A 27,057-nucleotide genomic window follows, 5' to 3' on the forward strand; every position below is an offset into this window, starting at 1 on the left:
AAAAAAAATTTATTTTTTTTTAAAATGTAAATCGCTGCCTAGGCAGCGATTTATGTTTTTTTAAAAAAAAAAATTTTTTTTATAAATCGCTGCCCTGGCAGCGATTTGTAAGAAGAAAAAAACTTTTTGGCAAAATCGCTACTGGGGCAGCGATTTTACTTTTTCAGTTGAAGTAAATCGCTGCCGGCGGAGCGATTTTACCGTTTTGGTTTATATAAAATTTTATATACCCTTTTGGAATTTTTGTTAATATTTTCTACCGTTTGAGTTTCGGACTCAAGGATATCTTTGACCATATAGTTTGAGGGGAAGTGTATATTTGAGTTGAAATATAATTCAAAGATATATTTGAGCTATTTCGAATAGTTCAAGGTTATTTTTGACTGTTTCGTAAGTAAAATTATAAAAAACTTTTTTACACACTTTGTAAAAAGTAAATGTGAAAAAAATTGATATACACAAGTCGCAACGCAATGTATCTATTTTTGCATTAGAACGCCCTCTTGATTATATGCCTCACACAAAAAGTGAACCCAAATTTGTGAAACTAAAAGGGTAAGATTTAGTCTATATTTTTAATGAGACAAGAAAAAAAAAACCTCATGTAAATAATGCACAATAAATCTTAGACATAAACATTATTAAGCGAAAAGTTTTAATAAAAAATTAGAAAGAAAGAAAAGAATACTAGACTTTACCTTTTACCTTTTGCATAACGTCTTTCTTTCTGATCGGAGTATTTATTTCGTCGTCCTTCAGATTTATTATATGTTAAGTATTGTTTAATCCATTAGTACGACTGGCATATTTGAAGTTGAACTGATTTACCAAAAATTACCGTCGTCGCCCTTCCCTGCGATTTCATCACTGCCCTCCTTCTTCGGTTAGGCAGAAACCCTAATCGCCATGGGAGATAATCGTCAGTCTTTTGTACATCATGCTCTTGGTGGTGGCTCAGGTTTCTTCCTCACCCTACGTCTGCGTTTTGCCTTCTGTATATTCTTGTCTTTCTCTATATTTGCATCCATAGCCCAATTCATGCATTTAAAGAAATTCAGATTTGATATTGACCTTATTGCAATCATCAATTAACGCATCAATTCATTATGGATTTTGAAGTAACACTTGATCACGATGATAGTCAACTTCTGCTTCTCTAGGAAATTAATACTATTCGATAGGAAATTTTTTCTTGAAGCGGTTGAATTTGAATTGCAGTGGCGGATGTGCTGTTGTGGAGGAGATGGTGTGCTAGTGTTACTCTGCTACTCAGTTCCACTGCGCTTTGGATTTTGTTTGAGCGAGCTGGATATAATGTCCTTTCCTTTGTTGCCAATGTGATGTTGCTTCTAGTTGTGATTCTCTTCTTCTGGGCTAAATCTGCCTCACTTCTTAACAGGTAATGTAATAAGTGCATGTCACGCAATTCAACTTTTTTTTTTTCGAGATTGTTTCTGGTTGCTCTCGGAATAATATTGGTGGTTAATTGATTTTGTGTTAAGTATTTGAAAATTGAAGCCTACTGTTAGGATAATCTTGAACTAAGAAATAGACCCTAGAAGCTAAAAAAGGCTATCCTGAGCAATTGCAATAATCGGGTTCATTGATATTCCTGGTATAGTAGATGCTATCACACATACAATCATACTCAATTCGATGGAATTGTTTGATCTTAAAGGGGATCTTCTAATGTCACTGAGCAGGGGGTGAACCTGAAGTAGATCTGCCTATGGCTGTTGCATTTCTCTGCTTTTTCTACTGGGGCATGCATTTCAATTGTTGTTCTGATTGTGTTGAGCAATTGAGATCCTTAAATGATTATGATGTAGTAAGACTTCTTATGGAATACTGAATCAATTTTGTCTGTACAATTCCAGGCCTTTACCTCCTATCCCTGATTTGGAGGTTCATGAGGAATCTGTGGTAAAGGCTGCTGACATGATGCGTGTTTGGATCAATCATGTCCTGATGATTGCCCATGATATTGCTATTGGTGGGAATTTAAAACTATTTGTTAAGGTCTGATTTTGTTTGACCCCCTCCATTTCAGGCATCATGTTTGTCACACAATTGGCGCCATGTTTTCTTCACATTTACATCTTATTAATATGGATTGGTTTATCAGGTTTCTCTTGTCTTGTGGCTTATATCTTATGTTGGTAGTTTCTTCAACCTCCTCACTTTCATCTACATGGGTGAGTCGGGTTCTTTTCAGGTGATATAAGTTGTTTCTGGGGACTTATAGTTGACTGAATTGTGTATCTTTCCTACAGGAATTCTTTTTAGTTTGTCTGTGCCTCTGCTGTACGACAAGTATCAAAATCAAATTGATGACAAGCTTATTATAGCACAAAAGGTCATTCAGACACAGTACAAGAAAATTGATAATAATGTACTGAGAAAGATTTCAAGGTCTTCAAATAAGGAAAAGAAGACTCAGTAAACTGTAATGTCTCACCTCATCCCTTTCTCTTACTTTCTCTTTCTCTCAGATACAAAGATATACATGCAGTTTTCTCTTTCTATCCTATGCATATCTTCGCAGGATCTCTGGGTTCTGTTAACTTGTGAAATGACTATAGAATTAAACATTTGCTTATCAAAATACTTCATGTTCTTCTGCTCTGAATCCTTTATGTTATGCCCTTTAATCTGTAAGTAAAATACAATTGTGCTACTATAAGTTCTTGATATTCTAATACAAGAGGACAAGAGTTATTTTTTTGCTGCTGGACTTGTTATGGGATGAATTTCCCTTTTTCTTGTGTAAGTAGAAGAATAATTGGATCTTGAGGTTCCTGAAGACTTTTAATAATGCAGCTATATCCTGATCACCAATGTATGATTTCCCTCGTTAAAGACCTTTCCCTTTTATGGGCACGTTGATATTAGTAGACAGATTTTTTTAGCGAACAACATATTGTGCTTTTGATGCCTTAATTTTGGGAGAAATTTGGAAACATAGGGAAAAGAGCAAAATTAGCTTTCCAGATCTACTCATAGAGAATAAGCGAAACTACTAAGAGTCTTTTGGGGCCTAAAGGGCAAACAGAATTAGCTTTCCGGATCTACTCAATCGACTTCTCTGGTATTTACTGAAGTGGGGTTATTTGCTAAACTGTCAACTATATCTCCATGTTTTATTTGTAAGTCTCTAATTATCACATGTTCATAAATGTGATGAAGAGGCAATCAGTTGTGATACAAACTTATGTTAGATCAAAGTTTGCCAACAACATTTTTTTTTTTTAGGAAGTGGGGTTGAGTTAATTGCTTTTGGAATGGCTGGAATTGCTGGAGGATTAGTGGTTATATTAGGTGGAGATGAAGGTCTTGAAGGGATTGTACAGAGTTTGTTGAGTGGTTTGCTAGTTGCCACAAAGATCTGTATTTCCTGCCCAAAAAACTCTGTTTTCTGGTTTGGTAAGGCTATTGACTCTAGGATTTAACCTGTAAGGCTGTTGAAAGAAAGACCAATTGTAGCATTGCTGGTATTTTCTTGGCAAATCGTGGTGATACTAAACCAGATTACTTGTTTGAAGATAAGTTCACAAGTATTTCAAACTATCACCACCAAAATCATCAGGCAATGTTCCATTCAACAAGTTAGAAGTAAGATACAACACTTCAACAAACTGAAATCCACTTGGTACTGCACCAGAAAATAGGTTTTTCCTCAAAGGAACAACTTTTAGATTCTGCAAAGAACTTAGCTTTTGTGGGAGAATTCCTACAAATGCATTGACAGAAAGATTTAGAACCTTTAAGCTCTTCAACCCTCCAATAGACTCAGTAAGCTCACCAGAAATAGCATTGTTCGACAATTAAAGAACTTGAAGTTCAGAAGCATTGAGAAGTGAAACAGGAAGTGTTCCATTCAAGAAATTATTTGATTGTTTAATAGTATGAAGATGTTGAACCTAATTCTTCTGGAACAGAACCAATAAGCTTAGAATTTGGGAATTGGGAGTACTAAACTAATGATTCTAAACATGTCTGGTGCACAAGTTACACCAGTCCATAAACATGGAGTTGCATCATTATAGTCCCAATTATCAAGAATTAATAAAGGGTCATCAATAACAGAGTATTTGAAAGACAAGAAGAGAGTTCCAAATCCTTCGGGGTGGCCCAGTGGTTTGGACTTGGGACTTCCAGGTTGGAGTCTCAAGTTCGAAACCCCTTGCCAGAGAATTACCTCTCCTATGTGGTTTGCAAGCTATTGCAGAGCGGGGGTTTTACCCTGTGCGCACCCAAAGGATAGCGTCTGCAGGTTTTCCTTGTCATTTAAAAAAAAACAAGAGAGTTCCATCTATGTTGAGACCAAATGAAGGACACAAAAGAAAGAAAAAGACCCCAAATGATCAGAAAGAATAGTACTGCTCTGAGAACGTCATCATTTCTTGAACTGATTATTCATGATTACAACATAATACTACTATATACATAAGAAGAAAGAGGAAGAGGTAAACCAACTACTAGAGAAGTTGTGTTGGTGACCAAAAAGGCAGCAAGGGATGGAGAAGTGTACGGCAGAAAAAAAGAAAAGTGTTCTGGTTCACTCTGTTACATAGATGATAATATTGATATTGGTATATAGTACTAGTAGTAAAAGGGTACTTGAGTAAGTTCGTGAAAACAAAGTGAATGGCTATTATTGTAGTACTTCGTTTCTGTCCTCGTTCTGTTCTAAATTTAACTTATTTGTACTGATATTGTTAAAAAGTTTTCCTTTATCAGGTCAGTTTTAATGATTATTAAGTAAAATTAGTAACCTAAGGGGGGTTTACCCAATGTGCACATAGTGCTCACTCGAAGAGCGAAGACTGCGGCAGAGGTTGTAACGGCTATGGATTATCTTGGGGTTTCAAAAAAAAAGCTCTGGCAAATAACCTTTCACAACAAGATATACTGATCACTTAAAAAAATTATCTATATTATCAAACCAAGAATTCTAATAATGTAATGAATTCAATGCATAATCTTTAAAATTAAACCTAGAAAATTTAAAACCATGAATGAGCCTCTATTATAGATTTATACAGCAATATAATAGTTAATATAATTTTATAAGTGAGATTGAAGAAGAATAAAAAGTACATAGATTCTATCTTTATCTTTATAAAATAGAAAGATCGTGTTCAATAATTCTTGACTCAAAAGTTAAGTGTTCATACTTTATTAATATTTTAGAAAAATAAGGGAGTGAGGAAATCTCTGTGTTTCTGGTAGCAGATGTTAGCAAAAAAAGACGTGTAACTATAGTCCACCTCCTATTGACTTTTTCCCCCATTCCATTTTCTCGCTTCAATGCTACCTTCTTTTCAAAGTTACCTTATGAATCTTTTTTTTCCATCGAAATTAATTACTTTAATTTAGGAAATCTAGCAAATTCATGACATTTACTGACTTCATACACTGATGGTATAGTCAAAGATCACCTTGTTTATTATCAAAAAATGAAATAGGCCACTTACTTACGGATAGAATGGATATAACCATGCAACAACCACTATACTATTACTGCACCTCATTCCTGAACTAGTTGTTTTAAGTAGTTGGAATCATCAATATCCATTCTATGCCATTTAGATCCAATTTTCAATTGTTCATCTATTAAGAGAAATTACTATTCCCTAATACTAGAGGTTTTCTGCAATAGGTCTTGGACAAACTAAGAAGTTTCTTGGAATGCAAAGTAGTTTTTCTTAGAACAAATGGAAATAAAGGAGACTTGTTCAAGGTGAAAAGTGTGTTTACTTTTGATATAATTTATTTTTCTTAATGCCAAGAATTAGTTATACATAATTATTCCTTCTGTAATTGTGATTAGTTTTCTAAATAAGCCTTGTGCGCATAAAAGCTTCCGTTAATCCCTTACAGTGTGCTCACTCTCTTAAATTTCTCAAAAATTTAAACAAGTTGGTCAGAATAGATTTTCCTGAATACACATGTTTGGGAATTTTGCAGAACCTTTAGATTACTTCATAATTGCTGATCTAAGTTTCTGGGTTTGGATTTAAAGGGATACCTGTGGGTTTGAAATGTGAAACGGGCAATTAGCTTGTTAATGGCTTTTGGATTGAGATCCTTATCTCGTGTCCTGATTTTAACTTAGAGCTATGATTTACATGAACCAGATAGAGAATTAAGTTCTTGAAATATTCTGTCACTCAACATCCAAAGGCAGCTTGTAGAAGTACGGATGTTTGCCTTCCACCCTCACCTTCTATCTTCTGCTAACCATGAGAGGGAGTATGTCCCGTTTGCTCCTTTTCTTGATTGCACTACTGTTTTCTTCCATTTCAATTTTGTTTTTCCCTTGAAAGTGGAGTAAGATTAGAGCAGATAGCTTAGCTGCATTATTCTGTGTTCATGACTGAAACTTCATTCTCAAAATTTTCTGAAATCTGTTTTATTGATTTGTAGGTTGACCTATAGGATTGCATTCATTCGACATCGTTGGGATGAGGTTTGATTGCCTTGCAAAGCAGAGTTTTAAAGAAGGATGAACTTACTAGTGTTTTTCTTATTTTTGTGAATGGTTCTCGATGACCTTTGTTAGTGGAAGTGCCCATGGAAGATGAAGTTATGGTTTATATGATTGGCATTGAAATAGTGGCATGGTCATTTTGATTGGTAATCCACAAACATTTCAATGGAGCCAGTGCATACTACATACTCTAGAAGTTCTCTTTTGCTATTGATTTGGACTCTTTATTATGCTTGTCTCCTAGTATTTGTACTCTAATCTAGTTTACTTTGAGCACCTAAGTAACTGCAGCTCATTTTTTCCTTTTCTTTTTTGGGGTTGATATCTCACCTTGTAGTTGATGATCAGCTCTTTCACACAATTTATTTTAGGTAACTTTGGAAAAAGAAGTTTCCCTTTTGGCTGGCTGGGGTGATGGTGGAGAAATGCTATTTGATTGATGTGAATGTTGTGGGATGTTGCAGTTTAATCAATTTGCAGAATTTCATCCTTCCTCTCTCTTTTTCCCCCCTTTTTTTGTCATGTTTTTTCCTGCTAATTTATTGTTGGGAATCTGTTGTTAGCAGACCTCCATTCCCAAATGACATTGAAAGATCATGTTTTATTTACAGTAATATTGACCAATATTATGTTTTGTAGAAAATGACGACACTATATTGTATTTTATGTTAATTAGCAAAGTTTTGTTTGATGGAGTCGTCAGTCGAAGTGGTGTAAATAAAGCAGAAAGACTACTCAATGAATCAGGTTTATCATTTATGACGACAAGGAAATCTGCCGTCGATATTCTTTTGGGTGCGCACAGGGTAAAATCACCGCTCCTATGCAATAGCTCGCAAATCACATAGGAGAGATAATCCATACCAGGCAAGCCTGGTGCGACGAGCTCGATTTAGAAGAGAAATCCCTTGTTTTCGCTGGCAAGGGGTTTCGAACTTGAAACTTCCAACATGAAAGTCGCAAATTTAAACCACTAAGCAATTCCAAATCAGGTTTATCATTTGTAGTGATGCTTTCGGTAGTGCTTCATTGGATTCTATTGGTGAAATGAGAATTGAATTTATGTAACATGGGAAAGATTTCACATTCCTTAGCTGGAAAGAGGGATTAAGTGGAATAGAATTAACGCTTGTTTTTTCCTTATTTTGAATTGGAATCCTTTAAACAAGTCTATGGGATCATATGGATTCTATAGGGATATAAAAAGTATAGGAATTATTTTGTTATAGAATAAATAAATATTTTTCTTGATTCTTCTTCAATTAATGAATTAATTTTATGACCCAATCTCGAATTAGTAGGTTGATTAGTGAAAATCTTGGAAAAAGACGTGAAGAGTGAGTCCAATTTACGTAGAAATAGTAGAGATAAGAGAAATAAATCATTTTAATTTTTAAAAAATAAGCTAACTTGTACTAGCGCCAAGCCGCCGACTTGAGTCGAATTGGTCATCTCCCTTCGAACTTTCTTGTAATTCCAAGATTACCCTCAATTACAAAAAGCCCTAGACCAAACGTTCCTTTTGTTTCCTTGTTTCTTCATCTCCTCCATTTTCTGCATAGCGTTTTTCAGTGGCTAGCGGTAAGTTTTTCTCTCCTTTTTTTTCCCATTATTTTAGTTACTGATGATTGATTTGTTCAGTCGGAGTTTTCTGCTTCCTTTTTAATTAGATTGATATGTTAGCTATGATGACTGGATTGTTAAGATAAAAGAGGAAAAAAAACTACGTACAACCACAAAAATTTGATATCAGCTAATTTATACCTTAAATTGCCATTGATAAAGAGAGTAATTCCATCATGCAATAAATTAGAATGTAGGATAAGGTTCCTCCACTGAGCCAACTTGTGGGATTTCATTGAGTATGTTGTTGCTGGGATTACCGACTTGCTTGCATATGTAGATGTAATTAGGATAGTTGTTGTTACCCCAAAGGTTCTTTTCCTTGTCTCTTGTTTTATAAAATCCATTTAAATCATGTATTTTTTGTTAGGCAACCTCATTCATTTGGTTCTGTTGGCTCATATTTTTTAACCTTTAGCAGCTGCTTGTATTAAATTTGATTATTGATAATTTTTGTTTCAGAGTAAAGTTTATTGCTTTCCTAAAAAAATGAAAGAGGAAGAAGTAAATAGGTGCCAGATTCAGGAGTGGTATCCCAGATTTAAGTCTGATTCCATAAAAACAATGATTCATGAGCTGCCTGAATCCTTTATAGAGTATCTTATGGATGATCATGGTCCGTTCCTTCTCCCCCTTTCCATTGATGACAATGATGCACTGCCTAATAGGATTCATAAACCGGAAGAAGAGGAGGACTTTGAAGTATCTGAAGGATCGGAAGATGAATCAGAACAACCGTCTCCTCCTCCTTCTTTCCCGGAACTGGAAATGAAGATCAAGGAATCTATAGAGTCCCTTGGGGGCTCTGTCTTCCCTAAGCTTAATTGGAGTGCACCAAAAGATGCTGCATGGATCAGTTCAACTGGAAATCTTTGTTGCAACTCTTTCAGTGAGGTTGCAATTTTACTACGGGCATCGGATTCTCTAGTCCATGATCTGTGCCATGTGTATGATTCCTGCAGTGATAAGACTGTCTCAAGGCCCCCAAAGTTTTTTCTTGCACTTCGCAAATGGTACTCATCCCTGCGCCCCGAGATGGAATTTCGCTGCTTTGTACGCAATGGGATCCTTGTGGGGGTCTCTCAGCGCGAGGTGACTGGATTTTATCCTGCTCTTGTTGAGAAGAAAGATGAGCTGATAACAATAGTCCAGAGATTTTTTATGTATAAGGTGAAGGGAAATTTTGAATCAGAAAGTTATACTTTTGATATATATGTCACAAATGATGACCGAGTTAAGCTTTTGGATTTTAATCCTTGGGGCGCATTTACCTTACCTTTGCTTTTCACCTGGGAGGAATTAGAAGTTAATTCGAATAAAGAGGGAGATCACTTGGAGTTTAGACTTGTAGAAAGCCAGCGTGGGGTTCGTCCTGGTTTGAAAACTGCTGTTCCTTATGATTACCTGGATACTAGTCCAGGTAGTGGTTGGGATGAGTTTCTTAAAAAGGCTGATGAGGAATTGGGACAACAGATCAGGTCTCCTCAAGCAGGTGCTTGATTGCTAGATGTTCAATGACGGTAAGAGACCTTTTTCGAGTAATTAACCAATAATGTACGTGTGGTTTGTTATAATTGTTCTTGACGTATGTAAGCCGGATTGATCTTCTCATTTATTTGATTATTTATTCTTAATTCCTTTCTTTTAAGATGATCCTTTTTTTTCTTTAATATAGTAAGATATTAGTGTGAGAGATCCTTAAAAAATGTGTCCCTTGATTCAAGATAACATGGAGTAGTTCCTTAATTTTTGCTTGATTTATGACCCAATTTGAAATGATAGTCTTCTAAAATGATAAGATGGTTAAATTTATATGTTAAGTATCTAGATGCTGGTACACTTCATTTGGACAAGTTATCTTGTACACTTTAAGCGATTCACGTATGGTGAATTATGTGATGGTACTGGCTTTTTCTTTTGGTACTCTTGAGATGCTTTAAAGAGCCAAGGGTGGATGACATATAAACATGTAGAATTGAAGTCTGGAAAATGTGTTCCTTATAATATCACATTACAAATATGAGAAGATAGAACATCAAAATGAATCTTTGAACCGTAATGAACCGTAAGTAGCATATCACCTGTTTGCCACTGGAATCGCCAGTTTCCATCTCACTGCCGCCAAAGTTTATCTGGGCGCAGATCAACCTCTCCATGAGATATATACAGCTTCCTTGCTCGTGGACTAAGAGGATATTCAATTCTTTTACTCATTCTTGTGTGCATTGGATGTAATTTACTGTAATCACAAAGGGCAGGTCACAACATTCATCAGTGTGTGTTGATTAATGTGTTTTAAATCTTGTTTGAGCAATCGTCTTGCCAATTTCAAGAGTTCAGGATATGGTGACACTAGTATGTTTAAGACCAGCATTCCACTATGAGCATTTAGAAAATGTCACACAATTTTCCAAATCTATTGCAACTCCTTTTAAAATGTTGAGAAATGTCATACTTGTCTTACTCCAAAGAATAAACAGACTTAAAACAAGAAAAAGGAACAAACTGCAGAGAAGAAAAACATACACGAGAAGAAAGAGGTCGATACTTATTTCCTAGTAGACTAACACAGCTAAAGAGGGCGTTAGGATTGTGAGAGGAGTCTTTAACTGGTGGGAAACAATTCCCCCCTTTTTTTAAAGATGCCCCAGAAAGCAAATACAACGACAGTAATTGAAATTTTGATCAGAAGCCTCTCAGATATTGGAGAAACAAAAATTATTTTAATTCAAGTCACCAAAGAGAGAGGGTCACTCATATTACAGTAAATACATGGCTGTGATCTCAAAAGCATATGGCTGAAGCTTTCTCGAGTATTATGATGATGATTTTCCAAGCACGTCATGCAATCCTTGGAACCGGAATACTGTCTGGAGTTGGTAAGGTGACTGAGCGCAACAGCTCCAGTGAAAATACTAGACCTAGAAAGTGTGAAACGATCGTATTTGCTGATGCCTGTGAAGATAACAAGTAAGACAGCAGAGATTAGCAACTCTTGCGCTCATTGAACACGTCGAAAATGCGCCATGACACTGACATTAGACTACACATGCATGAAGATCAAGATACGAAAAGGGACCAACATGGTTCTCCCGGCTTGACCCCATACACGAATTCCATACAGTAGTCCTATTCGTGATAAAAAATAAGAACCCTTGAAGTTTTTTCAATAGACATCAAAATGATTGGATAGTGGAGAGGGGAAGAGAAGAAAATAGAGTGAGATCACCACATGTAACTTCTTCTCTTCCAAAGGGATGAAGGGCAAGAGGTGGCATGGCACCCCCAAATAAAATATCCTAGAAGTACTTGTGTATGTAATATGTATGAGATAATTCAGGTAATGGCCAGTTTTTCAAAGTGAATGAACCCCCAAAACCATTTCTCTACCCCTCATAAAGCAAATTGTTCCTCTTTGTTGTTCTGTCAGTTTCAATCACAGCGGTTAATATATGAAATGTGTTTTAATGCATTAACAAAGGATACCAAATGGTAAAAGTTGAACAATTTAATGGCATACCTGAACCAGAAATACATCCAAAGCAAGCACAGGGCTGCTCCCGGGAGTCAAAGTCTGGTAAGGATTAGTTGATGTGGTAAGAGCCTTAGCCACCAATGTACCTACAGTTGCTTGCATGCCAAGTATAGCGGCACCCAGTCCCAGAAGGTTCACCACAATACCATTTTGCAAGCTTTTCACAACATCAGCACGAGGAGGAGCCTACAATAATAGCTGTCAGTGAAACAGCTCCACCAAATCATTTGAGATACACTTCAGATGTTACAAGTTACAAATAACCTAGGCCCTAGCAGAAGAACAGCTAAAATAAGGGAATTCATAAGCTACTTCGAAAAATTCTAGCAAATCTTGTTCAAGAAATTCCACCTTGATCCACATTACCCCGAGTTCCCAACCCCATAAAGAAGGGGAACAGAAACTGTAGCTTTAATTGAAATTACCACAAAACTGGAACCTATGAACTCTTTTTTACAGCGGGAATTCCCCAAGGGCCAATAGTGCATAACTCGAAACTCAATGGATAATGAAAACCCCACCCCTTTCCTTTTATCCTTCTCCATAAAAATAATTAGCTTTTGTACAGAACAGGGTTCGAATTTCTGACATGCACATAATCCACATCATACGATGTTGCACTCTTACCAGTAAGGAAGGTAATGTCTCTGGAAACACCAAATATTCCAGAGCAACTCCATGAAACTTTTTGTTCGTCAATATCCCAATATATTTCGTGCATCTTCAAAGGGATGAATGTAGCAACTTAAGGAAAAGCATCAGGAAATTTGAGGAAAAGCAGAAGCAAAAATTGGATTACGTGAATCATTAGCTTCTCCTAGCACCAGGAACTTCAAACATCATCTGGCTCACAAATGGTACATTTATTCAGCTGGATGGATGAAGAAGCACCATCTCAGGTGACATCCATGTAATAAATACTCCTATTATTATTATACCAAAAATTACAAGTCATTTGCATCAAGTTAATAAGAATCTCTCACTATTCCTTTTTGCATATTGATTGGATGAGAGTCCAACATACTGTAGTCTATATCAAAAAGCAATTTGAGAAAAATCTGGGGTGTTACCTTTGAAGGGTCATTAGCTGTCTTTCGAAGCTTTTCAGACAAACGAAGATAGCCAAATGACCAGAAAACTGAAATGAAAGCAGCTGCAATTCCGCCTGCAGTTGAGTAGAATGTGAAGGGCGATGTAATCCTGCCCGTAATTGCAATGGAAAACGAAAGGATCACCGCAGCAACAAGCGTACATACAAGCTGTCCCCAAAATCCTAGAGTACCCAATCTCTTGAAGTAACTTGCAGTATTCAGTAGTCTTTTGGCAACCTAAATGTTTGAGCAAAGCCTAATCAATCAGTCTCTAACTAAAATTACACAAATACAACAACATTATTAAGCCTCAATCCCAAACTAGTCTAGATTGGATACATGAATCCTAAATTTCCACTTCATACAATTTAGAACAGTGTCATTCCAATGCTCAATAATATGACTCTAAAGGGGTTCTCAAAAATTTCTACCAACTCAAATGCACCATTCAAACAAGATAAAATGAAGCACGACTAGTTTGGCACATTTCAAAACAGTGAAATCCCAACTAGGAACCCAAACCCATTCTTTCAAAACCTACAATGGATCCAATTAAAGCTATTTTTACTTCACACCCAAAAAAAATGCAGCAAAGTTCAAAGCTCCTTAATGAAACACAACATTAAATGAAAAAATTTAGCATTTTTACAGCATTCATTAATTTTTCATACACTAAAAGAAAACCCTAAAAGCAGCAATTGAAATAGTACATATCCATTAGCACTCCCAGTTACCCAATTCAGTTCACAAAGCTAAAATACTCTTAACACAACCCGAAAGGTGTAATCCTTAACAATTAGGTACACATTGCAAATGCTACAAAAGGGAACTGGAATTACTGCAGAAATAGGAAGTACCTGAGCTAACTTAGCTTTTTCGGACTCTTCATTTGGAGAAGTGAAGGGTGAAGAAACAGGAGCAGAAGCCAAGATTCTGTTCCTTTTGCTGATGAGTCTGAATAGAGGCGAACTAAGAGGATCTGTTTTCAAAGGGGAAAAAGGTAACGATGAGGTGGACGAAATTAGGGTATTTGGGCATCGGAGGAAACTACTCCGCCATGGTTTTCCGGCCGGTGGATGAACTAATGGCGCACTTCCGATGCCGGGGCGAACCGCCGGCAAGAGTAAAGTTTGCATAGCTAGTGTTGTTCGAAAATTACTCAGTAGCTACAAACGCAATGTTTTAGGAGAATAAAGCTCCATACTGTTTTTCAGAAGATTATAAATTTATTTTTAATAAATATTTTTATTTATACACCAATATATTTTTTATAAATATTTTTCATTTTTCACATAGAAATCTCAAAATAAAACATAATTTTTTCAATTTATTTTTATATAAATTATCAAAAGATTACGGTCACGATTTTCCTCTATCTTTTTACTAATAAAAATATTAATTACACCTTGCAACCCTTTGTAGAGATGGTTTTGTTAAAATTTACTAGTAATAAAGTGTACGTACTTTTCTTGTACAACATACAGAGAAAATGGATATCCTATATATATTTTATATACTGAATTAACTTTTTTTTTTTAAATACAACATAAATTAATATTTGATAGAACATTATAGTATAATATAATTTTTTTATATTAGATATTTCAAATTCGTAAAAAAGTATTATTATTCTCTCTCCGTCATCTTTTATTCGGTACTAGATTTATCACTGCTAAAGCAGCTTGGTTAATTTAGCTGTCTTAAGGACTTAAATGATCATTAATTATCACTTCTTTGTAATTTATGATTTTTTTAGCTTAGACTTGGAGATTTTTCTTGAACAAAATTTAAGAAGAATATAAGATCACAGTCTAAGCAACTAAAAATCTTTTTAAAAATATTAAACCAAGGTCTAAGATTTATAATTTATCATTGAATATTAAATGATATTTGTGTAAGATTAAAAATTATGAGCCAATATTAAACCTATATCTTAATTCATATTTAAATGTTTAGTTAATAATAAAAAGACGTCACTCATCTCCTATCCTCGTTGATTTTCTGGTTTATGTTTGCATTCAAACTTCAAATTGATTGTTTTATATATTGGACTTATTATTGAATAACCTTTGCTTTGAATATATAATTTTAATGATCGAATTCCAATGTTTCAGAAAATTACATAAGAATAACCAAGTAAACCGTGAAAATGGTCTAGTATGCCAAACACAAGATTAAGTCTGCCATGTCGGTAATTTAAGCTAAATATAGACTTCAAATTTTGAAAATAATAAATAATAATAGGAGCATGTTAGGACCGAAAATAAGTAGGTGTAAATATGAAAGCTAGCAACGCAAACTTTGAAAGATCACGAGTAAGAAGACAACGAGATATATACCAAAAGACACAATAATTTAACGTGGTTCGGTCAATCGACTTACGTCCACAAAGGAGATGAGCAATCCACTATAAATATGAGAGTACAAAATACAGAGGGAAACAGCCTCAACCAATTCACTCGAAATACATGGGAGGTTCACACAAATGATAACGTATCAAGCTTGTGACCCATAAATTTTCCTCCTAACCAAAACTCTCAAAGCTTTAAGACTACATAGTGAATGTTGATTAAGTTAGAAGAACATTTATCTATTTATAGAGTCCTAAACATTTTCCTACCAGAAAAAGGATTAGTTAATCCAAAACCTTTTACTTAAAAAAAACTATTTATGATAAAAAATCAGAACAAATAAAATCTAACCGATCATGCAGTTTAATATTTTAGTTTGGTAAATAATGAATTAGGGATACCGACTAATATTAAAATAAAACAAAAAATATTCTCCTGAGATATAGTATGAATGCAACTTTCTATCAGGAATAGCTATAAAGTCAACAAAATAAGCAATAAGCATATACACCACTGATAAATACAAAAGTGCACACCATTTAGCAAAGAAGAAAATATTACGTAATTTAAAAAATAATTACGAATACCGTTCGCGATCAGGTAATAATACAAGTTAAGATATACTGACAGCATAAATATTTTTTATATTGTCAATACATATAAAACATAATATATATTTTAGATAGTTAAATAGATATTTTGTTTTATTAATGCTAAAAGGATCAAAAACTCAAAATTGATTATAATCCACAACTAGGTAAAGACTAATCAAAATGTCAATTAGGTTCAAATTTAATGTTCATTTTCTTTTTGGCATCTAGTTGAGGAATGAATTCAATTCAAAAAATGATTTGTTTTATATACTGGAGTCTTCTTTATTGGATTAAAATAATAACTTAAAAGAATTTCAATGTTTCACTAAATTACATAAGAATAAAATCTAACAGAACATTACCATAACAAGTTCTACTAAGCTAAACATAAACTTTTAATTAATTAAGTATAATAATATTAATAGGACCATGTAGTTTAGTGTTTTTGTTGGTATGGAACTGGTGGTATTGACCAATTTAAGAAGTAAGACAAACATTTTAAAGTAGAGTAGCCATTACTCACTTGTATTATTATAACATATGTTTAAAATTCAAATAGTTTTTTAGTAATTTAGATGCTATATTTTGACAAACATTTGAAAAGTAAATTAGCCATTAGCCATTTGTTTTATTGACCTATGTTTGAAATTCAAATGATTTAGTATTAACATATTTTGTTAAGTATATTTTAATATATGGTCTAAAATTGTATATTACTATTTTCTCCGTTTGAAATTGTTTGTCATGGTTTCTATTTTTAGAGTCAAACTATAAAAATTTTGACTAACATTTTAAGATGTATTTTTTCATCATATTAATATGCAAAAAATTATAATTTATAGTATTTTTCATGTAGTTTTAGAATATCTATTTTTTTTAAAAATATCGAATTAATATAATCTAATTTACCTTTAAAAATTAATTAAATTAACTTTTGATAAGCGTAACATGATAAACAATTCTGAACGGAGGAAGTAGTCGTTTCGATATTATCAAAGTAGAGTTGTTGAGGATTAGACACCAAAACCAATAACTAATATAGATAAAATAAATTATTTACCTTTCTTTTATTAAATTCATTTTGATTTTTATTTTATTTTTTTGTAATGGACCCATTTAAGAACATGTCGGTGAATTCATGTCATTTCTGAATAGACTACCTTTTTAAAGGGCTAAATATTAGTAAAAAAAACAAAAGCAAAGGCCAATGTGTACAAATTTTACCATAATTTTTTTTTCATTATGCTTTTTACTGTTGATCGTAACACAACTATAAATAAAGTTTATCTCCGTGACTCATTGTCATCTCATAAAAGCTAGTGCGATAATTTATCGTTTCACTTTTATAAGATAAAAAAAAGTCACAAGATTAAAATCCAAACATAAAAACTCTTGCATCTGTTTGGAAAGTTATAGTCACGCCCAAGCCTACGTCCTAAACTTGATCGGCACACGAGAATTATTGTTGATCTCAAACAAATTAAAAGTAACAATGACAATATTTAGTTCTCCACGAAATAAAAAATTAGTGATAATTACATATTATGATTTCTAGACAATTTTTTTTTAAAAAAAACATTTTAAATATTTTTCTATATATACATATATACTTTTCACAGATTAAATCTTATACAAAATTTATATAAAAATATTAGATTTTATTTAAATAAAAGAATGTGAAATTATGTAATTATAATTATGTTACCAAACATGACACTGAAATATATAATAATTACGTTATGATAAGCAAATTACTGGATTATGTAACTATTACTCTAGTAATTGCATATTTAATTTTATAAGTTATTTATACACTCTTAAAATTAAAATATATATATGAAACCGAAAATTAAATTAAAAATATAGAGTCATGTATTACGCCTTAAATTATTGATTTCTATATATGCTCACTCATAAGGAAAACTTGAAAAGAAGGTAGCATTGGAAACATGAAAATGGAGTTGGGAAAAAAGTCAATAGGAGGTGGACTTTAATAACACCTCTTTTTTTTTTTTGCTAACGTCCTCTACCAAAACCATAAAGATTCCCTCATTCTTTTCTTTTTCTAAAATATTCATATAATATAAAGTATATGATTATTTAAATTCACTAAAAAATAATTTAATTTAATTTAACACGAAATTTAAAAGTACGAAGACTGATTCATGATTTTACGGAATGAGTATATAGATAAATTCAGAACAGAATGAGGACAGAAACAAAGTAGTACAATAATAGCCATTCGCTTTGTTTTCCCATACTCACTCAAGTACCCTTTTACTACTACTCCTATATATCAATATCATTTCATTTATGTAGCAGAGTGAACCACAACACTTGCTTTTTTTTTTTGCCTTAACACTTCTCCATCTTTTGCTGCCTTTTTGTTCACCAAAACAACTTCTCTAGTAGTTGGTTTACCTCTTCCTCTTTCTTCTTATGTTATATAGAAAGTAATCATGAATAATCACTTCAAGAAATGATGACTATCTCAGAGCATTACTATTCTTTCTGGTCATTTGGGGTCTTTTTGTTTCTTCTTTTATGTCCTTCATTTGGTCTCAACATAGATGGAACTCTCTTGTTGTCTTTCAAATACTCTATTCTTGATGACCCTTTATCAGTTCTTGATAATTGGGACTATAATGATGCAACCCCATGTTTATGGAATGGTGTAACTTGTGCACCTGACATGTTTAGGGTCATTAGTTTAGTACTCCCAAATTCTAAGCTTATTGGTTCTGTTCCAGAAGAATTAGGCTTTATTCAACATCTTCATACTATTGATCTTTCAAATAATTTCTTGAATGGAACACTTCCCCTTTCACTTCTCAATGCTTCTGAACTTCAAGTTGTTTCATTGTCAGACAATGATATTTCTGGTGAGCTTACTGAGTCTATTGGAGGGTTAAAGAGCTTAAAGGTTCTAAATCTTTCTGTCAATGCATTTGTTGGAAATATCCCACAAAAGCTAAGTTCTTTGAAGAATCTAAAAGCTGTTTCTTTGAGTAAGAACCTGTTTTCTGGTGCAATACCAAGTGGATTTCAGTTTGTTGAAGTGTTGGATCTTTCTTCTAACTTGTTGAATGGAACTTTGCCTGATGATTTTGGTGGTGATAGTTTGAAATACTTGAACTTTTCATCAAATAAGTTATCTGGTTTAGTGTCACCACAATTTGCCAAGAAAATACCAACGAATGCTACAATTGATCTTTCATTCAACGGTTTTACAGGTGAAATCCCAGAGTCATTAGCTTTATCAAACCAGAAAACAGAATTCTTTGCAGGAAATACAGATCTTTGTGGCAAACCACTCAAGAAACTCTGTACAATCCCTTCAACACTTTCATCTCCACCTAATATAACCACTAATCCTCCAGCAATTGCAGCCATTCCAAAAGAAATTAACTCAACCCCACTTCAAGATTCTGATGGAACAGCACAAACTGCAGCTCAAAATCAACAACAACATGGGCTAAAGCCAGGTACCATAATGGGAATCATAGTTGGTGACTTAGCTGGTGTTGGTGTTCTTGCTGTTGTCTTTCTTTATGTCTACAAATTGAAAAAGAAGAATAAAGCAAGTGAGGCAACCATAGAAAGCTCAATTGACAAAGATCAAAAATACAACAAAACACCAGAACCATCAATACTTGTTGTAAAAGAAAAAGACACCATTTTTCCTAGTTGGCCATGCTTGACCATAAATCAAGAAAGTTCAGATACTGATGACAGCAAAAATCAAGAAAGTGAAGACCAAACTGATTATGAAACAGAACAAAAGAATGAGAAAAACAAGAAAACAGAGAGGTCATTTGTAATGGTGGATGGTGAAACAGAATTAGAGCTAGAGACTTTGCTTAAAGCCTCAGCTTATATTTTGGGGTCAAGTGGAGCTAGCATAGTTTACAAAGCTGTGTTAGAAGATGGAAGTGCATTTGCTGTGAGGAGAATTGGAGAGAGTGGTGTTGATAAATTGAAGGATTTTGAGCAACAAATTAAAGGAATTAGCAAGCTAAGGCATCCAAATCTTGTTCGTGTTAGAGGATTCTATTGGGGAGATGATGAGAAATTAGTCATATATGATTATGTTACTAATGGAAGCTTAGCCAATATTGGTTACAGTAAGTTACTTTTCTTTCATCTTCATTATCTTGTCATTTCATGTTACTGCAGCAACATTCCCTGATTTATCACTTAACATAAAACATAAACATTAAAGACTATAGTTTAGCGGTAATAATAAATACTGTATTGAGGGGTTGTCTGGTAACTGGTTAGAGTTATGCATGTACTAATCAGATAGAAATTGGTATTATTTCATTCAGATATTACTTATGCAGAATTTAATATCTGCGTCTAAACCAACTACTAAACGACTCCTTTTGTAAGTACACTATCTTAGCATGGATTTTCGTTACTAATTATGCAGATACTATACTTCATATGTGGTTGTGTTTTGAGGCTCCCAATGGTCCTCCATGTGACATTGTCATAATCCGTGAAAGTCACCAAACTATACTACAATACATATGATACGTCAAAATACATGTGCACCCCATCTCAACAATATTGTAGTACCACAAACGTTCAAGAGACTTGATTTTTTCAAACTCCGCGTTTGGAACTATACCGAGTATATTGTTATTGTTTAAATTTTTCAGGAAAGGTTGGTTCCTCTCCTTACCATTTATCATACGAAGTTCGGCTCAAGATAGCAAAAGGAATTGCAAGAGGATTGACCTACATCCACGAGAAGAGACAAGTACATGGCAATATTAAACCAAGTAACATTCTCTTAACACCTGATATGGAGCCCATAATAAGTGACATTGGGCTTCATGGGCTAATGCATGATAAAAACATCTCCAAATCTGATAATTCGGGCCGGCATTTCGGTAGCAAGCGGTCCACATCCGCCTCCCGAGACGGTTTAAATGATCAACCGGTTCATGGAAGTCCTTACATTGCCCCAACCGGGTTCGTGGTAGGGTGCACGTCCCCCTACCACGCCCCGGAGTCATTGGAGAGTCTAAAACCTAGTCCTAAATGGGATGTCTACTCATTTGGGATTGTGTTGCTTGAGCTTTTAACCGGTAAAGTATTCTCGGACCGGGAGTTGAGCCAGTGGACCACCAGTTCAGTATCGGATGACATGGACCGGGTTTTAAGGATGGCTGACGTGGCGATTAGAGCTGACGTGGAGAGCAGGGAAGAGACCACGGTGTCATTGTTTAAGTTAGGTTTTAGTTGTGCATCATTGAATCCACAAAAAAGGCCTAGAATGAAAGATGCCCTTCATGTGCTTGATAAAGTACCAGGTTATTCACATTACTAATCATTATGTTGGGACCAAGAAAAGCTATAAAGAGCTGTTTAGTTCTCTTTAATTTGTTCTTCTTTTGACTTTACAAAGATTTTTGCTGCATAAAGAAGAGAAGAACCGTTGTGTTGTAATTGATGAAAGCGTTTGTAAGTTTGACAAATTGATCAAGAGTGTATTTATTTGGGTTTTTCAATAATAATAGTAGAGTTTTGTTTTTTCTCCGGTATTCGAAGTTCGCTTTGGAGTCTTGATATTAGACCAAAAAATATGACATAAGTCTTTCGAACTTAATAATTTTGATTTAAAATCTTGTATTATGTCATGGAGTTCATTAAGTTCAAATAATTGTCGTATAAAAAGATATACTATACTATTAATGGAGCAACCAAAAAATTAAAAGGACTAGAGTTTTGAGTCCAAGTTCAAATTAGTCTTGAATATGTCTATCCGTCTTAGATAGCAGGTTAATCACTTATTCGTCGCCAAACTTAAATTATTTATTTATATGATTGCTTTTTATGATGAGATATTCAAGAAATTTGATTTTGTAGTCATTTATAAACTTATTTTTACTTTTATGTCTTCTTTTATATGAGATGTTCATTTTCTTCCTGAGTTTTCTGTTGTGAGATTTCTTTGTTGTTAAGTACCGTTAGTGAAAAAAGCAAAAAAGGAGTTGCTTAAATTGAGCTGTTGGAATATTACCTTTAATGGTCAAAAAGATGGGTTGATCACATCAATTCACTATTTGAGTAATCAAGGCTCCATCGTTGCCCTTCCTTTTCTCTCTTTTGGGCTTTCGCAAATTAAAATATTTTATTCATATGATCTTATTATACTTTTAAAATAAACTAATTCCAAAAGATAGCGATTAATATCTTCGCAAAATAAAGGAATCGAATTATAATATGCAAAGGCACTTTTCTAAAAGACTTTCTCAAAAAGCTAACACAAACAAAGAATCGATATGTACTTCTTTTCCATGAATTTCGACACGGGAGTTTTTCTTTATTAAATAACAATAATATCTAGGCTAGCTTGTGTACGTGAACTATTTCATAGATACCTGCTACCTAGTACCTCCTGTATGATAACCTTGCACACCAAAGCTTGGGCATATAGGAAGGAGTGGAGTTGCATAATGTTTTTGTACATTTGATATGAAAATGTAAGTTGAATAACAAAGACTGTTGATGATGTATCCTGGGATGAACTATAGCATCTACTCTTGCTAATAAACTGTAAACAGATTTTTACAAGGTTTAAGGAAGGGAAAATTCAGCAGTAAATAGAGTTTCTATTGACAAATTGACAGAATTTGTTTAGATGAATAAGGATGTATCAATATCACTCTTTCGATACATAAACAAGAAGAGAAAAGGAAATAATCAGTTCTTTGAAGCAGACTGGAAGATGAAGACAGCGGTCAAAACGCCCACCAATGCAGTGACTGCCAATGCTACTGTAGGTATGGGCCCTGAGACCCCGAAATTCTGAAAAAATAGAATCAAGTTTAACTAGAAATTCATGTAGTTGCTCATCAAACAGTTATATGATGGTTAAAATCATAATGTTTATGACAATAACTATCCAGTGAAATCCCACTAAGTGGACAGATAAAAGAAAGTCCAATATATAGATAATATACAAACTACTGAACATTCAAAATCACCTCAAACCTATGTGGTGTCTGCTGAACTCAGTTACCATTGCGGTGGTGGTTAGTTATTGTTCTTTTAATTTACACAACATGACAGTACAATAAATGTAGATGCACGAGGGAAGCTTTTTCTTTTTCCTTTTTTTCCAACTTGGATGAATAGAACGAGAAACAAATGGTATATCGAACATCATGTTAAGTGGGGTTCCAATCTACAGATATCTGAGATTAGGATAAGTTTATTTGGTATAAGATCTCATATATCAAACTAACAGGTACGCTTTTAACATGTTCTACCGAAGACATGTTATGAATCCAATCTGTTGTACACATTAATGAGAGTAAATACCCTACCTCCAGAAGTCCTTTGCCTGTGGCTATTTCTACACTAATAGCAGCTGCAAAACCAACCATGGCAGATCGACCAAGCCATACATCCAAATTACTTCCGTCCTTGGTACTCTGCTCACATCGTACAGAAAGTGATGCTGCCCTACTTGGCGTAGCTTTTATCTGAGAGAAACTGTTCCTGATCACTGTAAATACAATGGATCAGTTCCTAACCAATAGCACCGGGACTTGCAAATTTAAAATATACTGTAATTGCTCATAATCTGCATAGCATGTATAAACCACTCCGCCAATCTACACCACCATTCAATATGTATAAAGGAAAAGAAAAAATATACAAGAATTAGGCTCAAATACCAAGAAGAACGGTAATCTACGTTCTTCCCAGCGTGCTATTAAGGTGTGACCGATGTGATAAAGTGCTCTTATCTGTTTGTTCATTAAGTTGTAATTAATTGAAACAAATATTGAGGCCAAAATCTATTTGATCAAAGCTAGAGCGACTTCTCTAATTAAATTGGTAAGTAACTTGTCATATGATGGAACATGATACAAAAGACTTTCACGGAAACTAGTCCACTCTCTACCTTAAGGAAGAACAATGTCTCCACAAATGTCAACTGAAAGAACAAGGCAAGCGAGGGAGAAAAACGAGTTTTGTTTCTCGAATAACTGTAATGTAAAGATATAAGTGTTGATTACCCACACAAAAATCATACGTATTTGAGTCAGGTATGTGTTTACTGATGAACCATTTGTTTACACGTATTTGTGAGAGTCATAAGTTCCACAATCTTCAAGTCATGATAGAATTTGTGTTAGATTCACTACTTAATGACATCCCTCACATGCTAATTTCCAGTCTTCTTCTTTTAAAAGCACATGAAATTCACAAATAGTCCTAATAGAAGGGGTAGCTCCATGGGTAAATATAGATATATACAAAAACTGATAGCAAATAAAGGAAATGACAATATATGCTGCATTTATAGTAGAATTAGACCTAAATAGTATAGATATCAGCATAAAATTGTCTGTTAGATAGAATAAAACAAAAAGCAGAATTATACGAAACAAATATGAAAATCCTGAATCCGACACTGAATCATAGATTATTCAACAAAAAGAGGAAAAGTAGGCTTACAGAGTGGAGAACCAGTTGCAAAAGTAGTCCCAAATTGAGTACGAGGAGAGCCCTTAATAGAAGAAATGGATACTGGGTTTGACACAACAACATCTGCAGAAACATAAAATTAGTTTTTGTTAATTCTTTCAGTTTTTAGAAACAAAAAAAAACACGAAGAAATTGTGAATAGAATTACCACGAATTGAAGTGCAGAGAAAGCTGGAAATTTGAACAACAGCCATGCCTGGCGGATGATTTTGGGAAAAAATGAAAACTAGACCGTTCAATTTCTATCTTTCTAAAATCTAATTATAATAATACTCTCTCTGATATTTTTCTTCAATCGGAGCAACGCAAACAGGGGAATTAGCTGACACGTGTCATCAGTTTATTCGGCCCTTCGGCTCCTTTGGTATTGGGCTGTGTAAGTCCATACAAGAGTTCAGTGGGCTCACGAGTGTGAAAAAATAAACTTCATATTGTTGGAAGGAATTTATAAAATAGTAAACAAAATTATTAATTTAAAATAAATATTATAATTATAATTTTATTTTATTATAATTCGTGGTAAATATTTTGTCATTCGCTTCTTTCTTCAGAAATTTTGCTGCCACTCTTTTTCGGTTTTCTCAGTTTATATAAAGGAAAAATTGTATATAATAGCAAATTAATAACCTAAAATAAATGGAGTAGCTAGAGTTTGATTTAATTGTGATCCATAGCAAACGTTTGCAAAAAATTGTCAGGCGCCTCTCTCCCAAATATCTCGCTCGCCACTTTCCTCCAATCTCTCGCTCGCTTCCTCACTTTTTATACAAACACAAGTGTATAAAAATTGTTTCTAATTGTATAAAGCAGAGAAAATTGTATAAATACATATATTTTTGTTCCCCTCTCTCCCTCTTCCAGATCTCGATCGCCACTCTCCCAAAGCTCGCTCGCCACCCTCGCCTTTCTCACTTATACAAACAGAAGCGAAATGTATAAATTGTGTTTCTGTTTGTATAAAGCGTGAGAAAATTATATATACGCATGCAAGTACATATATTTTCATCATATACACTTATAATTATACAATAAAAATACTCATCTGCCCAGTTTCTTTTGTCTTTCTCTTTTTCTCGTTTTATACAATTTTCAAATTGTATCTAATTTCTCTCTTTCTCGTTTTATACAATTCGATTCAATTGTATATTCCTTGTCAAGTCTCTTTTGTCTTTCTCTCTTTCTCATTTTATACAAATTCAAATTGTATATAATCGTTCTATACACTTATAATAATACAATTCGTTTTATACACTTCGTTTTTATACAGTTCTCTGCCCAAGTGTCTTTCTCTTTCTTGTTTTATACACTTCGTTTTATACAATTTGCTTCAACTGTATATGTATAACAAATTATACAGTTTCTATGTTTGCTATGGAGCGCAATTATGCAAACTTTGTTATAGTATATAAATATGAATTTTTATTTGCTATATGTGAAAGTTGCCCATATATAAATACAAATATAATAATTGTGTTTGTGTTTGTATAAAGTGGGAGAAAACTGTATATACAAATACATTCGTCTCTCTCCCTTGAATCTCGCTCATCACTCTTTCAGAATCTCGCTAGCCTCTCTCACTTTATACAAACATTAATGTATAAACTGTGTTTGTATATAACGAGAGAGAACTCTACATACAAATACATAGCTCTTCGTCCTATACATTTATAATTATTAAAAAACGAATATTTTCCTGTCTAGTTCTCTTTTGTCTTTCTCTCTTTCTCGCTATATACAAACACAAATTATATAAAATACAACGTCTAATTTGTGTTTGTATAAAACTATAGAGAGAAATGATACACAAATATAGTTATTTTAACTCGATTCAATTGTATACTAAATCAAATTTTATGCAGATATAAAAACAGAGATAACATATACATATACAAACGCAATCTTCATAGACATAGAAACCCTACTTATACAAATTCGACGTAATTTGTACAAATCATATGCCTTTATACAATCAGATGTTGTCTGCGATTTTATTCAAATATGATGCTCTATAGTAAAACTGTAATTATAGAGCATTAATATGATTTTTATGTTTGTTAAACCTATAATTTACTCAATTTTATTTTATATTGGTTGTGTCTCAATCTTTGTGATAATTAATCTAAAAAAATGATATATTCTTATATTTAGTAATAATTTAAATTTTTAAGAAAATCATTTAATTCTAAATAAGATGATTTATAGTCGCACAAGTATTCATGACTTGCTTTAAGACAACAAATCTCTAAAATCTTTATTTTAAGCTCCATATGAAACAAGTAACATCACATGAATTGGGACAAATAAAGTATTATTTACTCCCAAAATTATCCTACCTCGCCATTTTAGTTTAAATAATGAAATAATTTATCTCACATACAATGTGAGATAAAATTATAGCATGCCTACTTTATCTCATCAATCAACCAAATAGGAAACAACCCTTAAAAAAAATTAGATATATTTTTTAGAGAACATATAATAATAATAATAATAATAATAAAAGCTAAACTTCTTGATAAATTTGTAAATTATACAAATTCGCGATATAGAATATAATCCTAGTAACCACAATCAAAATATTTTATTTTTGGAAATCATCGAATGTACCCTTGAAAAATATTATATACCAATAATAATTAATATTCATCAATTGAAGGCAATTGTAATTTGCAATATTGTCAATTTTGCAGTTTTTGTCTAAAATTATCTTTCAATTATAACTCAAATCTAATGTACTATTATCTTAGTAAATAAAGAATATCTTTATGTTATTCAAAAAATAACAAAAATAATCATTCATTCTATTTATGTTAAGAAGTTGATTGAAGTAATAAACATATATATATATATATATATATAT

General features: G+C 33.4%; 5 protein-coding genes across 6 annotated transcripts; 3 read left to right on the forward strand and 2 right to left on the reverse strand.

The window, feature by feature from the left end:
* Positions 1-666: 666 nt before the first annotated feature.
* LOC107008467 (reticulon-like protein B11) lies at positions 667-7,117 on the forward strand. Of its 2 annotated transcripts, XR_003579880.1 has the most exons (7): positions 683-958; positions 1,219-1,399; positions 1,878-2,019; positions 2,126-2,195; positions 2,274-2,446; positions 5,663-5,743; positions 6,430-7,117. XR_003579880.1 is itself a non-coding variant. In XM_015207520.2 (6 exons), the coding sequence occupies exons 1-5, from the start codon at positions 907-909 to the stop codon at positions 2,441-2,443; spliced, it is 615 nt and encodes a 204-aa protein (XP_015063006.1). In that variant the 5' UTR covers positions 667-906; the 3' UTR covers positions 2,444-2,446; positions 6,430-7,117. The 2 variants fall into 2 exon arrangements, 1 of the variants encoding a protein (XP_015063006.1); XM_015207520.2 differs by lacking the exon at positions 5,663-5,743 and having other exon boundaries at positions 667-958.
* An 815-nt stretch (positions 7,118-7,932) lies between these two features.
* Positions 7,933-9,764, forward strand: LOC107010751 (cell division cycle protein 123 homolog). Its single transcript, XM_015210039.2, has 2 exons — positions 7,933-8,074; positions 8,579-9,764. Exon 2 carries the CDS (start codon positions 8,606-8,608, stop codon positions 9,614-9,616), a length of 1,011 nt encoding a protein of 336 aa, XP_015065525.1. The 5' UTR covers positions 7,933-8,074; positions 8,579-8,605; the 3' UTR covers positions 9,617-9,764.
* Positions 9,765-10,555: 791 nt separating this feature from the next.
* Positions 10,556-13,958, reverse strand: LOC107008060 (protein TIC 21, chloroplastic). Its single transcript, XM_015206960.2, has 4 exons — positions 13,600-13,958; positions 12,722-12,979; positions 11,637-11,837; positions 10,556-11,071 (listed from the first exon to the last, which is right to left on the reverse strand). Exons 1-4 carry the CDS (start codon positions 13,876-13,878, stop codon positions 10,958-10,960), a joined length of 852 nt encoding a protein of 283 aa, XP_015062446.1. The 5' UTR covers positions 13,879-13,958; the 3' UTR covers positions 10,556-10,957.
* Positions 13,959-17,919: 3,961 nt separating this feature from the next.
* On the forward strand, positions 17,920-21,230 carry LOC107007771 (probable LRR receptor-like serine/threonine-protein kinase At4g37250). The gene is made up of 2 exons (XM_015206539.2): positions 17,920-19,810; positions 20,351-21,230. The coding sequence occupies exons 1-2, from the start codon at positions 18,166-18,168 to the stop codon at positions 21,022-21,024; spliced, it is 2,319 nt and encodes a 772-aa protein (XP_015062025.1). The 5' UTR covers positions 17,920-18,165; the 3' UTR covers positions 21,025-21,230.
* Positions 21,231-22,216: 986 nt separating this feature from the next.
* Positions 22,217-24,506, reverse strand: LOC107008573 (stress enhanced protein 1, chloroplastic). The gene is made up of 4 exons (XM_015207671.2): positions 24,346-24,506; positions 24,168-24,260; positions 23,027-23,208; positions 22,217-22,505 (listed from the first exon to the last, which is right to left on the reverse strand). Exons 1-4 carry the CDS (start codon positions 24,389-24,391, stop codon positions 22,401-22,403), a joined length of 426 nt encoding a protein of 141 aa, XP_015063157.1. The 5' UTR covers positions 24,392-24,506; the 3' UTR covers positions 22,217-22,400.
* Positions 24,507-27,057: the final 2,551 nt, after the last annotated feature.

The sequence above is a fragment of the Solanum pennellii genome, chromosome 1, assembly GCF_001406875.1.
Source record: "Solanum pennellii chromosome 1, SPENNV200".
Taxonomy (NCBI): Eukaryota; Viridiplantae; Streptophyta; class Magnoliopsida; order Solanales; family Solanaceae; genus Solanum; species Solanum pennellii.

What these genes read in the sequence shown, in the direction of transcription:
- LOC107008467 (XM_015207520.2), top strand. Translation starts at nt 907, where the DNA reads ATGGGAGATAATCGTCAGTCTTTTGTACATCATGCTCTTGGTGGTGGC. An exon ending in TCTGCCTCACTTCTTAACAG is followed by an intron (nt 1,400 to 1,877) that starts GTAATGTAATAA and finishes GTACAATTCCAG; the next exon opens with GCCTTTACCTCCTATCCCTG. An exon ending in CCTCACTTTCATCTACATGG is followed by an intron (nt 2,196 to 2,273) that starts GTGAGTCGGGTT and finishes TCTTTCCTACAG; the next exon opens with GAATTCTTTTTAGTTTGTCT.
- LOC107010751 (XM_015210039.2), top strand. Translation starts at nt 8,606, where the DNA reads ATGAAAGAGGAAGAAGTAAATAGGTGCCAGATTCAGGAGTGGTATCCC.
- LOC107008060 (XM_015206960.2), bottom strand. Translation starts at nt 13,878, where the DNA reads ATGCAAACTTTACTCTTGCCGGCGGTTCGCCCCGGCATCGGAAGTGCG. An exon ending in AAAAAGCTAAGTTAGCTCAG is followed by an intron (nt 12,980 to 13,599) that starts GTACTTCCTATT and finishes TCAAACATTTAG; the next exon opens with GTTGCCAAAAGACTACTGAA. An exon ending in TGGATGTATTTCTGGTTCAG is followed by an intron (nt 11,072 to 11,636) that starts GTATGCCATTAA and finishes TTATCTTCACAG; the next exon opens with GCATCAGCAAATACGATCGT.
- LOC107007771 (XM_015206539.2), top strand. Translation starts at nt 18,166, where the DNA reads ATGATGACTATCTCAGAGCATTACTATTCTTTCTGGTCATTTGGGGTC. An exon ending in CTTAGCCAATATTGGTTACA is followed by an intron (nt 19,811 to 20,350) that starts GTAAGTTACTTT and finishes TAAATTTTTCAG; the next exon opens with GAAAGGTTGGTTCCTCTCCT.
- LOC107008573 (XM_015207671.2), bottom strand. Translation starts at nt 24,391, where the DNA reads ATGGCTGTTGTTCAAATTTCCAGCTTTCTCTGCACTTCAATTCGTG. An exon ending in TCTCTGCACTTCAATTCGTG is followed by an intron (nt 24,261 to 24,345) that starts GTAATTCTATTC and finishes ATGTTTCTGCAG; the next exon opens with ATGTTGTTGTGTCAAACCCA. An exon ending in CAGGCAAAGGACTTCTGGAG is followed by an intron (nt 22,506 to 23,026) that starts GTAGGGTATTTA and finishes CTATTTTTTCAG; the next exon opens with AATTTCGGGGTCTCAGGGCC.